This window comes from Coprinopsis cinerea (assembly GCF_000182895.1).
Source record: "Coprinopsis cinerea okayama7#130 chromosome 10 map unlocalized cont3.10, whole genome shotgun sequence".
Lineage (NCBI taxonomy): Eukaryota > Fungi > Basidiomycota > Agaricomycetes > Agaricales > Psathyrellaceae > Coprinopsis > Coprinopsis cinerea.
The window spans coordinates 1,704,189-1,718,363 of NW_003307535.1; the positions used below are offsets into that span (position 1 = coordinate 1,704,189).

General features: G+C 51.7%; 7 protein-coding genes across 7 annotated transcripts; 3 read left to right on the forward strand and 4 right to left on the reverse strand.

Annotated features, from left to right (window-relative positions):
* Positions 1-54: 54 nt before the first annotated feature.
* On the forward strand, positions 55-1,129 carry CC1G_02122 (GTP-binding protein ypt7; the record flags this gene model as incomplete). The annotated part of the gene is made up of 8 exons (XM_001834334.2): positions 55-78; positions 145-167; positions 231-311; positions 374-419; positions 449-515; positions 586-770; positions 854-999; positions 1,060-1,129. The coding sequence occupies 8 exons, from the start codon at positions 55-57 to the stop codon at positions 1,127-1,129; spliced, it is 642 nt and encodes a 213-aa protein (XP_001834386.2).
* Positions 1,130-1,447: 318 nt separating this feature from the next.
* CC1G_02123 (hypothetical protein) lies at positions 1,448-3,040 on the reverse strand (the record flags this gene model as incomplete). The annotated part of the gene is made up of 1 exon (XM_001834335.1): positions 1,448-3,040. The coding sequence occupies one exon, from the start codon at positions 3,038-3,040 to the stop codon at positions 1,448-1,450; it is 1,593 nt and encodes a 530-aa protein (XP_001834387.1).
* Positions 3,041-3,911: 871 nt separating this feature from the next.
* On the forward strand, positions 3,912-5,297 carry CC1G_02124 (hypothetical protein; the record flags this gene model as incomplete). Its single annotated transcript, XM_001834336.2, has 1 exon — positions 3,912-5,297. One exon carries the CDS (start codon positions 3,912-3,914, stop codon positions 5,295-5,297), a length of 1,386 nt encoding a protein of 461 aa, XP_001834388.2.
* A 1,654-nt stretch (positions 5,298-6,951) lies between these two features.
* Positions 6,952-9,114, forward strand: CC1G_02125 (hypothetical protein; the record flags this gene model as incomplete). Its single annotated transcript, XM_001834337.2, has 4 exons — positions 6,952-6,996; positions 7,052-8,237; positions 8,298-8,780; positions 8,843-9,114. The coding sequence occupies 4 exons, from the start codon at positions 6,952-6,954 to the stop codon at positions 8,980-8,982; spliced, it is 1,854 nt and encodes a 617-aa protein (XP_001834389.1). The 3' UTR covers positions 8,983-9,114.
* A 6-nt stretch (positions 9,115-9,120) lies between these two features.
* CC1G_02126 (hypothetical protein) lies at positions 9,121-10,326 on the reverse strand (the record flags this gene model as incomplete). Its single annotated transcript, XM_001834338.2, has 1 exon — positions 9,121-10,326. Exon 1 carries the CDS (start codon positions 10,309-10,311, stop codon positions 9,121-9,123), a length of 1,191 nt encoding a protein of 396 aa, XP_001834390.1. The 5' UTR covers positions 10,312-10,326.
* Positions 10,327-11,393: 1,067 nt separating this feature from the next.
* On the reverse strand, positions 11,394-11,994 carry CC1G_02127 (hypothetical protein). The gene has a single exon (XM_001834339.2). The coding sequence runs from the start codon at positions 11,952-11,954 to the stop codon at positions 11,397-11,399; it is 558 nt and encodes a 185-aa protein (XP_001834391.2). The 5' UTR covers positions 11,955-11,994; the 3' UTR covers positions 11,394-11,396.
* A 1,713-nt stretch (positions 11,995-13,707) lies between these two features.
* CC1G_15337 (fungal mating-type pheromone) lies at positions 13,708-13,839 on the reverse strand (the record flags this gene model as incomplete). Its single annotated transcript, XM_002910384.1, has 1 exon — positions 13,708-13,839. One exon carries the CDS (start codon positions 13,837-13,839, stop codon positions 13,708-13,710), a length of 132 nt encoding a protein of 43 aa, XP_002910430.1.
* Between the last annotated feature and the right edge of the window lie 336 nt (positions 13,840-14,175).

Here is a 14,175-nt window from a genome sequence, read left to right on the forward strand (position 1 = left end):
GTCCTCTACATAACTTATTCCTCTGAATTCTATATACTACTAGGTTGTTAACGAATGCCTCGAAGCGCCCTACTTAAAGTAAGTTTCTATATGGTCCAGGACTTGACTCTAGGTCAAATGCTAATGGAACGATGACTCGGCTAGGTGATTATCTTGGGCGACAGTGGGTGAGCCTCAGCATCGATGGGTCGATAGAACCGACAGTCCTAAACGTTCTGTGTGAAATTTAGTGTCGGGAAGACGTCGCTGATGAACCAATATGTGAACAAGAGGTTTAGTACGCAGTATAAGGCCACTATCGGGGCGGATTTGTGAGTGCTCGTCGTTGCTCGTGCCACCCCTTTGTTGGTCTAACAGTTGAGTCTGCCGCTAGCTTGACAAAGGAGGTCGACACTGAAGAGCGACCGGTTACGATGCAGGTGCGACGACCCGTCTCATGCCCAGTTAGCAACAACCGACTCACACGACGTCCTCGCTGGCCCTCTCTCTAACTCTGCACTTCGCCACCTCTATCGGTGAATGTTCACACATACAAACACGACGTCGACTCGACTCTCGGTAACCTAAATCAGCTCTGGGATACAGCAGGTCAAGAACGCTTCCAATCACTCGGTGTCGCATTCTACCGCGGTGCAGACTGCTGCGTCCTCGTCTTCGACGTCAACTCGGCCAAATCATTCCAAGCGCTAGAGAGCTGGAGGGACGAATTCTTGATTCAAGCCAGTCCTCATGACCCGGAGAACTTCCCCTTCGTGGTATTGGGCAATAAGGTGGACATAGACGAGTCGAAGAGGCAGGCGAGTATAATCGGTCGTGGACAGTGTGTGTGTTCTTACCAATGTTCTGCCCACAGGTCACCCAGAAACGAGCGCTAGCGTGGTGTCAAGCCAAGGGGAACATTCCTTACTTCGAGACGTCGGCAAAGGAAGCGATCAATGTCGAACAAGCATTCCAGACTGTCGCTGTGAAGGCGCTGGAGCAAGAGTCGGAAGAGCAACTGTGCGTCCTCTCTCCTGGTTCTGTACATCCCACTGATGCCAAACGATTTCCTGTCTTCAGATTCAGCGATTACCCTGATTCATTCCCCTTGGACGCTCACGAGGCGGACAACACTGGCTGCAACTGCTGATACCTGGACAACGAATCGCTTGTCCGCAATACCCCGGACACGTCACCATCGTACGCACGCACATACATCAGTTTCCTTTTCACTTGGCTTCAATCGCACACCTATTCTATTCTTCACGCCCTTGATGACTTCATGACCGACAAATCTTACGACTTGATATTGGATGATACCATTGTTCACGCATACTTGATCCTTGTTGTTTTTTCTTCATCCTTGTATTGTTCTTGTATTCTTGTACATTGCATTTATCATGATTCTGATGTCATTGCTTCAATCTGGCTAACATATTGATAATTACTACGAACACTGTTCGGAACTCTAACGGCGCAAGAAGTCAAGAATTTTCAGCCTCCTTACCAGATTCATGACTTCTCCATCCTTATTGAAGCCCTGACCCCAGTGCTGCATTTTTCGCCGTACGGCCACATCCACAACACGAAGGGTACGTTCCTCGTCAGGAACAGCTACTCGAGAATACAGCATTCTGGCATACTCGCCATCCTGTGCCTCGAAGCACCCCTTCAAAGAACGGAGTCGAGGTAAGAAACGGTTTTCTGCTGTAAACGTCAGCGTTCGCAAAGTTTGCTCATTAATGCCATCCTCTTCACCAAAGTGCAGGTTCTCGAGGTACTGGAACATGGGGTCTTTGAGCATGACGTGAATTCCTTGATAGGCGTCCTCTGGCCATCCCAGGGAGCACGAGAGAGTCTTCAGCCGACATCCCGATCGGCGTCCAAGAGCAACCAATGCGTCCTTGAAGTATTCCGGAGCAGGACTTTCACAGGTGATCCCAGCGATACTGGCTTTGATAACAAGTGTCTCGAGGGCAGGAGCGGTGATGCGGAGCGCTTGGCAGACAAAGAGGAACTCGTCGTCGATCAGGAGCTTGAAGGTTCGAAGCTTAGGGGCGGGGATAGGCTCAGCCTCCGCTCTCGATTCATCTGCAGGTTCATTGGTCAGACCCTCGGCACCGTAACGACCGATCATATCGAATTCTTCGAGTTCAGGACAGGCCTGCAAAATGGTGAACATCATCCCGAGGCTGCGAAGAGGGATGCAGAGCGACTTGAGCTGGCCCCAGGGCATGCGGAGGTCACCAAACGGAATACAACCTCTCGGCTTCCCAGGCAAGTAGTAGCTCAAATCGATGTCGATGTGTTTGAGCTTGGGTGCTGACTTGAGGATGGTGTTGTAGAGTCCGATCACAGAATCTTGGGGCCATCGACGAAGGTAAAGGCTCACGTAGACAAGCTCGGGGAAGGACTTTCCCCTCCAATGGATCCCACTATCATTGTCATTGGTCTGCATGTGGAGTGTGAGCGATCGAATACGCTCGGATTGCTCCAGCGCCGCATTCACAGATTCGCAGATAGCTTGACGATATAGGCGAATAAGACCAAAGAAATCGGTACCCTTCGATGCTGCGAGGGGGTAGGAAAGGTAGACGTTGCCGGCGCGGCGCCCGTATTCAAAGGTGAGATTCAACAAGCTGTTCGCCTCTTTAGTGCGCTCTAACCAAGCCTTGAAGTAGGGGACGTCCTCGGGCAATGGGTCGTCGATCCGAATGGTCGACCAGAGGTTGCTGTTTTCGTCTACTTTGGCTTTCCAGGACTTGCAGACCTGGGCTAGGGTCATAGGGTTACCGCTGGAAGCAACGTCAGTGGGTGCAGCCCGTCCGTTGAATGTTTTGGGAACACCGCGGTACTGTCGAGTGTCGTCTTCGGAGACTCTGACGCAGTCAGGCCCGACGACCTGCTCGAATATCTTGTACTGAATCTCTAGAGCCAACGAATCGAACGGGAAAGGTGTGGTGTCCTTATCAGTCGCTGGTGCTCGAGAGCGAGGCTGAATTTCGCCCATGTCCTCGATGAGCTTTAGCAAGAACTCGGATGGTGCGTTTGGGGTAGACATTATATTTGCTTGCTTGGTTGCTTGTTGTAGAGAGAACTAAACGTTATTCAGAAGGCTTGCAAAATCGATACTCGCCGGGAGGAAGGATTCGCAAGTCGGGGGATGGGAAGAGAAGTGGATGTTGGACTTGTGCAGGGAAGCCCTGCGTTTTATAGGGAGCGTTGATCACTGTGGCAGTCGGATGGAACTGGTCGCGTTGGTACCAAGACAATGGGAAAATGAGGCCCATTGTTAGCCATCTGAGCAGAAAGATAAACCTGTAGCGCAAGATAAACCTGTAGCGCTGTCTGCCTGCACTCATATCCTCTAGAGAGCGTAGACTATACGAGAGGATCAGTTCTAGAGTTAGACCACCAGAAGACCGAGGCTATAGCATTTCCAGTCGTGGACACAGGCAGCCCTTTGGCACGCCGAGATGCCCGACGATCGTGATCCGCTTATCGGGGGAGGGACAATGAGGCCCGCCCCGAAACGACGGGGAAGAGCGCCCAGTGAAGCTGTTCACAACCATCATATCCATCAATAAGTATTGTATTCGATTGTACAGCGGGGCTTCAATACGGACTTTGCTTCTTCCTTCATGGCTAGCCATTTTCCCGACGGGCGAAATTCACAACCACCCACCGAAAGTCACCTGGATCGCAGGCTATCGTCGAAGGATGCACCAGACAATGGCGGTGAACACGAGCCCAAGCCATTTTGGGAGGTCGGTTCTCTCTCGACAATGACGTATCGAAGGGCTTGAAACACTAACATTGTCCTTAAGGAAGAAAAGCCTTGGAGATGCGACGATCCGCTCCGCTTTCCAATCCCAGACGAAGGAAACGGGTTAGAAGCCTGTCGGAAAATCATCGACAGTCTCGATCGCAGCATGTGCGATGGATGGAACGGAGAAATTCAGAATTTGCTGATCTTCGTGAGTCGAATTCAGCTTTATGCGCCGCCAGTCGCCTGTTTGACGTCGGTGAAGGCTGGTCTGTTCTCCGCAATCGTCACTGCTTTCTCGGTCGAGGTTGCCAAAGAGCTTCAGGAGCCTCCCGAGGCCGCTTCTGTCCAACTTCTGGCTCGAATATCGGCTCAACTAGAGGCAAATTCCAGTCCAACGGATATCCCATTGCCGCAACTTGAACCTTTCGTCGCGGCGCCCAGCACGGTCCGGATCAACCTCCTCTGGATGATAAGTCTCACCAGCAGCCTCGCGGTCGTGACGATAGGCATTCTATGTCTGCAATGGATACGAGCTTACCAGCGCCAATACTCCGGAAGATCCCTAAAGGAAGCAATCGCGGCGCGTAACTCCAGGAACAGCTCTTTGCAATCGTGGCACGTTCCTCTGATCATCACCCTACTCCCCATCCTCCTCCAGGTCGCTGTAGCCCTATTCCTCATTGGACTAGTGGAGTATTTCTATCACATGAACCACACGATCGGCTATGTCCTGGGTGCACTGGTGGGCACAACCCTGTTCTTTGTCGTCGCCACAACAATCCTTCCGGCACTTTGCGACTTCTTTTTCTACTACTACGGCAGTGTATATGGCTACTCCTCCGGCGTCTTTCCCGTCAGTTGTGCCTACAAATCACCTCAGGCATGGGGCTTTACAATGCTCTGCAGTAGAATTGTGGCGCTGTGGTGCATGGTCTTCAAAAACGCCAGCCGCCCTGTACGCAGCTTTGCCAAAGTGAAGAACCTTGCCAACTGGAGCGCCTATGACAGGTGGTGGAGCCACACATCGGAGGTGCAGAGCAACTATATCTGGGGACTGTGTAGGATGGCGCGCCAATTCCAACATGGTGATCCCGTCGTGACAAGATCGGTTTACTCCTGCGTCCGGGACCTCACGACTGTGCAAGACCTCGATCACTTCAACCGGTACATGTACGGGCCACAGGAGCGCCCTCTAGGACAGACCTTCGACCCCACCCAAGTAAACCTGATCAAGGACTATGTGATGTACAAGGTCGGGCTCCAGATGTTTTCGTCGTCCGAAGATTTCCATGTTCCGATGGGAGAATGGGAGCACCTCCATCGTCTGGAGTTGTTTGTACGCCTGTACCAAAACCTTCCTGAAAGCTTCCTGGAAGAGGTCTTCGTTGCATGTCCCGCTGTTGTAGACGGATCAGTGAGCGAGAATAGGACGATTCCCCGCTTGCCCGACGGTAAGCGCGCATTGCCTTTGAACCGTTACTCCGTCTCTCATTCCAACGTTTTTAGAGCTTCGTATACAGCTATTCAAGATATTCAAGACCCGGCTTGATCGACAGAACCACCGCGATCGTGGGTCCCAGACACAGTACAATATGATGCTACTTCTAGGCTCTCTGGTTGTACACCCATTCAACGAAGCATCGGAACTAGAGCACTCCGACACGCCGATGGGCGTGATCCCACAGGCAACGCCGCAGACCCATCCTCGTACATTTTCCATGATCGAAGCCGGGTTTCGCACAATTGCGGACCAATACATTCGAGCAGGACCTGCAGCGGCTGTGGCTCCCGATCTCTTCGCCTTCTGCGTGCTGGATTGGACGCTGCCCTCTAATCGGCAAGGTTTCGTCGCCAACCAGGCCCTTCTTCTCAACTCGCCCGCCTTCTGGGAGTGTATGGGAAATTGGCTAAAGGATGAACCTGAAAGTCGCACTCAGCCATCGTGGCCTAGTTTTGACGTGTGGTGGTGGCCTCATTGGCAATGGCAGCTCGATGCCACAAGAATGACGATTGATCTACCCGAATGTAAGTATTGCTTGCTGTCTACCTTGACTTGTACCATGCTCACGCGTATCCTTTGGAATAGCCGTGCTATGTTTCCTGGATGAAGACCGACTACGGTTGGGGGTATTCCAGTTCAAAACGCCTGTCAGTACTACGCAGCCATCTTCGATGGTGAATGAAATCCAACCGCTGTTATCTAGGGGGTAGAAGTAGTTCGAGCGATGTTATATTAACTGAAGCACTGTATTACCAATGCCAATATGTAAGATACAGAGATACATGGTCGTTGCATTTGCCACTCGCCAGCCCGACGTTCTATACATAGGGGCTCCATCAGTCATTTCTGATCCGTTGATCTCGGCATAAACGAGACTGCCAACGAGCTCGCGCAGGAAAAAGGAGGTTTCGTTTCCACTCTCTCCTCTTTTCCGACGCTACCTTGAAATGGGATCTTGAAATCATTGGATACGGAAAGATTTGTGAAGCGATGCGCGCCTGAAAGGACAGAAGGCCTCGACGAAATCGAATACGGTGACCCTCAACCCAATTAACCCCGCGAAGGATTGGGGATCGTCACCGGAGAACACCTCGTTTGCGAATTCCTGGCTCCTGGGGACAAGATACGCTTATAACCACTCTGATAGACGTGTTAAATTGCTATTCCTGCCTATCCGCCTACTGCCGCCCATGTCGACCCCGTTTCTGCGAAACACTTCGGGGATGTCGGAAAGATTTCGACCAAGTTAAATGAAATCTATCGATTATCGACGGTCCAGCACATCGCCGGTTCATACTGCCACCAGACACGAATTCCTTGACCGAAGCTACCACCTTTCTACTCACTCCACGGTCGACTGCCCATCCAGATGAACGAGAACGAATCTCTTCTTCACGCACACTCCAGCGACAGAGACAGTAGGGGAGACTCGTCTTCTATAATCCCAACTCACGTTGCCTGGCCAGAGCCAATGGTTGCCTGCGACTCGGCACAATCTCAGCAACACGCGCCCACATCTCTGCCACCGTTTTGGGAGGTGAGTGTATTTCAAGCACAAAAGCTGCATTTCAGATTTCTAATCAGCGATGTCGAGAAGAAAGAGAAAGCATGGAGCTGCAGGGACCCTCTGCGCTTTCCGATACCCGACGAAACAAGCAGTCTCGAAACCTGTCGAAACCTGCTGGACGACCTTGACAAGGACATGTGTGAAGGATGGGATGCTGAGATCCAGAACCTCTTGATTTTCGTATGTCGTTCGCGACTGCGATGAATATGTGCCGGGTATTGATTGTTTTTTTTAGGCTGGTTTGTTCTCGGCCATTGTAGGAGCCTATGCCATCGAGGCAGCTTCAGGGCTCCAGGAACCTCCAGAAGCGCCCCATACCCAGCTTCTCGTCCGAATTTCATCACAGCTTGAATCGGTCTTCAACTCAACTACCATTCCACTCCCCGAACTAGAGCCCTTCGCCCCGACTGCAAGCACACTCCGCGTCAACGTCCTTTGGCTCATCAGCTTAACACTCAGCCTCGCGGTCGTTGCAATCGGTATTCTTTGCCTTCAATGGATACGAGAGTACCAGCGTCAGGAACCTGGCAGATCGCACAAGGAATCCATCGCTGGTCGCCATTCGCGCTACAAATCGCTGACAAAGTGGAGGATCCCATTCATCATCTCCTCGCTCCCTGTCCTCCTCCAACTCGCCTTTGCTCTTTTCTCGATCGGCCTTGTGGACTATTACTATGATATGAACCGGATGGTTGGATGGGTCGTGGGCGTGTCGGTGGCCCTGGTCATGGCTGTTGTCGTCGGAACTACCATTCTCCCTGGCCTTCACGACTTTGGCCTCTTCTTCTGGTGGTACAAGAGTGGAAGGAATAAATCCTCCTCCGCCGATACAGCATCGCTCACCTCCTGCGCGTACAAATCACCGCAGGCATGGGGGTTTACGATGTTCCTTAGTGGCGTCATTGCTCTCTGGACGGAAGCTTGTGCGCGACTCGGCCATTATTCTTCTACTTTGCGGGAACTAGCCTTTGTTGCCAAGAGCTGTCCCAACTGGGGTGCATACGACCGATGGTGGAGGGAGACCTCGCGAGATGACTATATGGCGGCCCTGTCATCCATTGCGGAAACCTTCAAAGAAACCGACCCCAACATCGCACGTGCCGCCCACCACTGTATCTGCAACGTGATGTCTGTTGGAGAGATCCACCAAGCTAGTCGGTTGCTCCCAGAGGAGACTCGCCGCACGTTCCAGTATGTTCTCAACCCCAACGAGCGGCCCATTCAAGTCGCCAAGGACTTTCTGGTATTCGAATTCGCCAAGAAACAGGTCCCTGTACTGGAATGGGAGCATCTGAATCGACTGGAGTTATTCGTCAGGCTACTTGAGGACCTCCCACCAAATCTGCGGTTAACAGTTGAGAGTGCGTGCCCGAGGATCTGGACAGGGCGGGATACGGACGCTATCCTTCCACTACCTCAGAGTAAGCGATCCCATTAGTCTTTCGCAACATGACAGCTGATCAGCCCGTTTTATCGACCAGATCTTCGGATCCAGCTTTTCAAACACTTCAAAGCTCAGCTTGAACGAAGGCCATATCGAAACACCCCTATTCTTCCTAATATGTTCGTGCTCCTCACCACTCTCGTGCTGGATCCCTTGGAAGAATCCACGTCGCTCACCCTACTCGATTCTGACACTGGCGAGGAGGCGATACCAACACCGGAGACTCACCCACGCACCTTCGAGATGCTCGATACTGGTTTCAGAGTTCTCTCAACTATCGACTTCCGGTATCACAAACACAACCTCGAGAACTATGCCCTCAAGCGATGGACGAGTCCTGCTTATCGAAGCACTTTCATCGCCAACCAAGGATTGATTGTAAATTCGCTTGGGTTCTGGAAATTCATGGGTCTTCAGCTGCGGGAAGATCCATACCCTTGGGCGTATAACGAGGAACGGTGGGAGATGCTCCCGAAGATGGTGGATCTGTCGAAGATGACGATGATAGGATTGCCTCAGGGTGAGTTCTTGGCTCAGGTTTGTTCTAGTACTCCCCGCATCTGACTCGGACTGCGTTCGCAGAAGTCGTAGAATACCTGGATGAATATCATCCCAAGGAAGGCAAATTCCGCATTCGAAGACGACCAGAATCTGATTTGAACCTCGGAGACAATGTTCGATTGGAAAGGGCGTACCGTGGACCACCGTCTCGTCTCCGATAGGCAGTGTACGTATTCCTTTACATTAATGCACTATTTCCACACCAAAGAGGTAATTAAGGACTATCATAAACGATTCGTAAAATAACAGGTCGTAAAAATCATACACAAATTCAATATCTCGACTTTCTCGTTCCTCCATCAAGCTGTGGCTCTCGCGTTTGCCATCGCCTTCATGACATCCCGTCTCTCGTTCTTGACGAGTACCGTTCCCACCCACAATATGGCCATTTGACCCACCAACAAGCAGATCTCGGCTGTCTCGGGTCCCAGCTTGTTGAATTCCTCGTCCGGGGTGTAAGGGTCCGAGAGCCACTGGACCAAGTGGTGGATGATGGCAGCTAATGCTGCAAGCCAGATGAGGAAGAGGATGGGAGGAGCGTACAAGACTGGTCGGGTAATTAGAACCGGGTGTCCACCTTGGTCACTCTCGAGCGCGAGGGGAGGTTGCTGTTCCTCTTGATTGGGAACGAGATTGTCGAGCGGAATGGAGCCTTTTCCTTCCCCGGATGCTCCCCTTCTCTCCTCCCACACTCCTCTCTGCGCCAACCTCCGTTTCTCCTGCCGTCCCGCCAACGCAAATGTCGTTCCAAAAACGATAACTGACAGACCAAACCCGGCGACGCACAAATAGTTTGAGTTCTTCCCGAGGGAAACCATCGATAAAGCGAATAGAGCTACGCTCAGTCCGAGCGAAATCCAGAAACACTCCAAGATGGCAGTTTCTCTTGGAGTTCGGATGGGATATGGTCGTTCGAAACTGGGGGCGGTAGACGCTCTCTCCCTCTCCTGCACCCCCAAGATACCCATGGTCAAGAAAAGAACACCCTCGATGAGCACCAACACCGATTCCACCGTCATCGCCCGCGACATATTCCATCCATCCTGCGATTGTTCGAATTTCCAGAAAATGATCTGCGTGTACACCAGCACCCCAAACGCTGCGAACCAGAACGCGCTGATAACGAAGCACGATATGACGGTCGGGAGGCGGACGATGGCAGGCCGGAGAGTAGGCGAAGATGGCTGAAGAGGAGTCTCGGAATTGGTCTTGGACATCTGGGTTTCAATTGGGTGGGTGGAGGTAGTTGAGGTTTCGAAAAGGGGTGCATAGCGGGCACTGGCTTCTCTATACTTGTAAACCAGCATGACGATACTGAAGATGAGCGTCCATGCGAAGCTGACGATGCTCAGATAGAACGACATGTATCCGATCCAGACCAATGAGAGGGGAAGGATGATCGCGCCGAGGCCCAAGGCGGCGTAGGTGCACCCATAGAGCGCCTGCCGTCGGATCGTTATTGGCGCGGAGGATATTTCTTCGCCTGACATGGTTGGTGGTGAGGGAATGGGGGAAGAATGGGAGCTGAGTCGGGGGGAATGAATGGAAGCAAGCGCGAGCTTTTATAGGGAAAATAGATGCGGACCCAGTATAGACCCGAAGCATGTCATCATTGCCATGCTCCGTTCTTTTCACAGCTCCTTGCGGGGAACGGAAGACATTTCACGGAATAGGTTATTCCTTGAATAGGAACACCAAATGGGTAGGCGCTCATTCCGATGCTAGCATCAACTGTGAGCAAGTCCATTCGCGAAGAAACTTGTGATCGCAACTCTCCGAGCCATTCAGTCCTGAACGCCTTGCCAGTAGCAGTACAGTAAATTATAACCCGAGAAGACGTGATCACCTGTTCCGTTGTCACCGGGAATGACCTGCCTATTGACGGGAAGAAGTCCCCTCGCGTCGACATTCGTTTCACGACATCCGATAGGGGTTCGATGGCTTCCAACTTTGGGTTCAGTGCAAAGACAAGCATGGAGACCGTAAGCACGGAAATCGGCCTTGAATATGGAAAGAAAGGAAGGATTGGGGAGTATATACACTCCCACCTATCCCAAACCTTCCAACTACCAAGACGACAAAGTGCCAACGATTACCCCTCGAGAACCCCGGAAAGCCCATGAAACGCCCGTGAATGATGATCCGCACTGGGTACAGCCACCAGCTAGTCGGTTATCATGATCGATATGGCTTCTCGAGGCTCGAGCCCCCTACCTCTCACTAGCCTGGTCGCAGGGAGGATGGTACCACAGAGGACCCGCATGGTGTAGAAACGAACGACTGGGTTATGGATTCGAATATAATTTCCGAGCTCGTGGTCGTTGTCCGCTCTTCCTTTTCCATCACCCAAAACTTCCGCCCCGCCAATCTTTTCCCAACGCCACTATCTCTACTCCAAAGTACCCGCGAAAAGGCAAACCTCGGCGGCTCGGTTGCCGTCGCTGTATGATATATAGGGCCAGATATATAGGCTGGCATGAGAGTCGGGTAATGGAGTGGTAGGCTGAGGCTTGAATGAAATCCGACCGAGCACTGCCCGGGAGATGGGTATCATGTTTGGGCGACTTGGTGACGTCTACGCTCTCCCACTGACATTCGATAGCAGTTGATTCCTCTCCTTCAATGCCGTGATACCGATGAAGACCACGAGCGCTGCTTCGAGGAACACCAAAACGACCTCGGCGTAAGTGGCGCCCAGCATCTTGTACTCGTCGTCCGAGGGCTCGAATTTGTAGAAATTCACCACCCAGTAAACGAGAACCCCGAACGCCGCCAGCCAAAAGGCGCTTATGACGAAGCTGGAGATGATGGTTGGAAGGCGGCAGATGGCAGGAATATGGGCTCGCGAACTGGGCGGGTGACTGGATGGTTGTGATCCAACTTGGTCGAGGGCGATAGGAGCGTTATCCCCAGGATCACTCACGTATCGGATCTTGTCCTCCTTGTTCTTGTAGACCAGCATGGTGATGTTGAAAGCGAGGGTGAACGCGAATGCGACGATGCTGAGGAAGAAGGATAGGAGTCCTAGAAAGACCATCGACAGAGCGAAGATGATCAAGCTCAACCCCAGGGAAACGTAGATGCATCGGTGCAGGATTCGTTGCCGCGGCGTAATCGGTGGTAGAGACCCCATTGTGGCTTCGACATGGAGAAATGTCCGTGGTGGAGGTGAGGATGAGGGATTGGAAGTAGAGGAAAAAGTCATAAGGCCTGAAGGAACCATGCGATGCGGTCGCAATTCTTTTTGGAGTTCATCGTCATAGCAGCATCTGCACCGGCTCCAGACGGCAACAGAACACCGTGGTCCTTGTAGGGTGTGTGGTTGGCGATCCATTCATCGAGACTAACCAATTGCGTCAGTGAGAGACGGATCCTGTTAGTCTCGGCATTCTGTAGAAAAGTAAGCTTGAGGACATAGCCAGATTGCAAGAGTGCGGTCGAACCAAGGTCGGACGTCGAACGTTCAACAAGAAAAGGGTCGAGCAAGCGAGATTTGTTTGGCGCTATGTAGAGGGCCACGGCTTCCAGAGCAAACTTGTTTGTTTGGATTTCCTGGCATTGGACGCCTGCTTTGTGGCGGACAAGATTGAATACTCGATGGTACCTGGGCCTTTGATGGGCAACGGAAACCAGTTTCCGGTCGATATGCAGCCAGAATCGTGAGCCTCAAGCCTCTTCGTCATCGACGTCGAACAAGGATTTTTAAAGGCTACAGGCTTGTTGATGTGTAAGGGTTGTGTGAGCCTCGAATGCCTTATCCCCAGTTCACACCCGTACTAAGCACGACCAAGATGTATATCGGAGCTACGTGTGTACGAGTATGGACATTAGGGATGGTATAGGCAAGGCTAAAGGTACGAAGAGGGGCCGAGGCCTGAGGGCGCGGTAATGAGCCCTCGGAACCCTCTGATGCTAACACAGACAAACAGGGTGAATAGGGGCGGGCGTCTCCCTTACATGATGACAGATGATGCGGGGCGGTGACCAGGACACTGAAACAGAAACAGTCGACAATTTGCAAACGTATTATAACGGCGAGGCAGGGACTTTTTCAAGGTGGGTAATCAAGGAGTTTGTTCGATCATGGGATGTTACGAAGTCTAGGTTATGAGCAGGTTTCCAGCGGTTGAGATAAAGGGGTTGCATGTTGATTCGCCCGCTGCACGCCATTAATAGACAAGCATCATACGGCTGTTTAGAGAGCCACAAGGATACAAAGAACCTCCCACAGAACCTTTGTTCGCATACCTCTCTCAGCGACCCTGGTGTCCATGTTGACTGAGAACCACTCGTGCCAGAGAAACAGGCTAGCGTGAACTAATGTTCATTGCTATACATAACACATTCCATACACAAGTACAATAATAGTAACTACTGCTTCGTTTACCTTCTCGATATATATACAATACATTGGCTTGATGTGCTATGTCGATTGGGTTTGAAAATTTCAAAGGACAAAGGGAGTGGTAGGGAGTGATCGTGAAAGGTCGTGACAGTCGGACGACAATAAATACCAAAGAGAAACGGACTAATGAGAGGCGTTGTTCGTTTGTTAAATGTGTAGTTCGATAATGGCGTTCCTCGGTGCGTGACAAGAGTCGGGAGCGGGTCGCTTGTCTCTCGTCGTCGTCACGAGTGAGCAACCGGTAAACGCGCGTCTCGAAAGGAGTCGAAGGAAAGTAATCTGAAAGGCACGTCGGTAAGAGAGTTGGGGGAAGCTCTGGTGGGTAGTACGTACCATAAATAGGGCTGGTAAAAAACGAAATGGGTGGCCAAAGAAGATACTGCATCGACGCTCGCTTAAGTCGGTGGCTAAAAAGGTATCGGCGTTGAACATCTAAAACCAATCATCGATGAGGACAGAGATGCGGGACGTACCATGAAGCTTAAGCAATCGTGCATATAGTCGAGGGTCGGGAGCGAGTGTCCTCATTGCGAGGGACGTTCTCGCTGACCTCGACTGTCTCCGCCATATCGCACTGAGCAATGTACTCGGAAAGGTCGAGGAATGCATCCATGGTTACTTGGGGATGCATGATAAAGTATGCAAGTACGGGAAGAGAGCTTAAAGGATGCGCTGCAGCAAAGAACGGGAGCTACGATGGCAGTGGTTGAGGCCTGTCCAAACCTGAACGCTCTCGTCCGCCTTTTCATACCCCTCTGGGACTTGGCATCAAAGACCATTGCCACCCCGATTTAGCACAGTCGGGGCCGTTCCCACGATTTTTCCGCTCTCATGCCGCCTCCACAGTACCCGTCGGAGCTTCTTCTTTGTTTGGGCAGTCATAGCGCTGTCCTGAAAAGATGGAAGAAAGACGATTCCAGGGTCTGCTGACTGGTTTTTGTTGAAAATT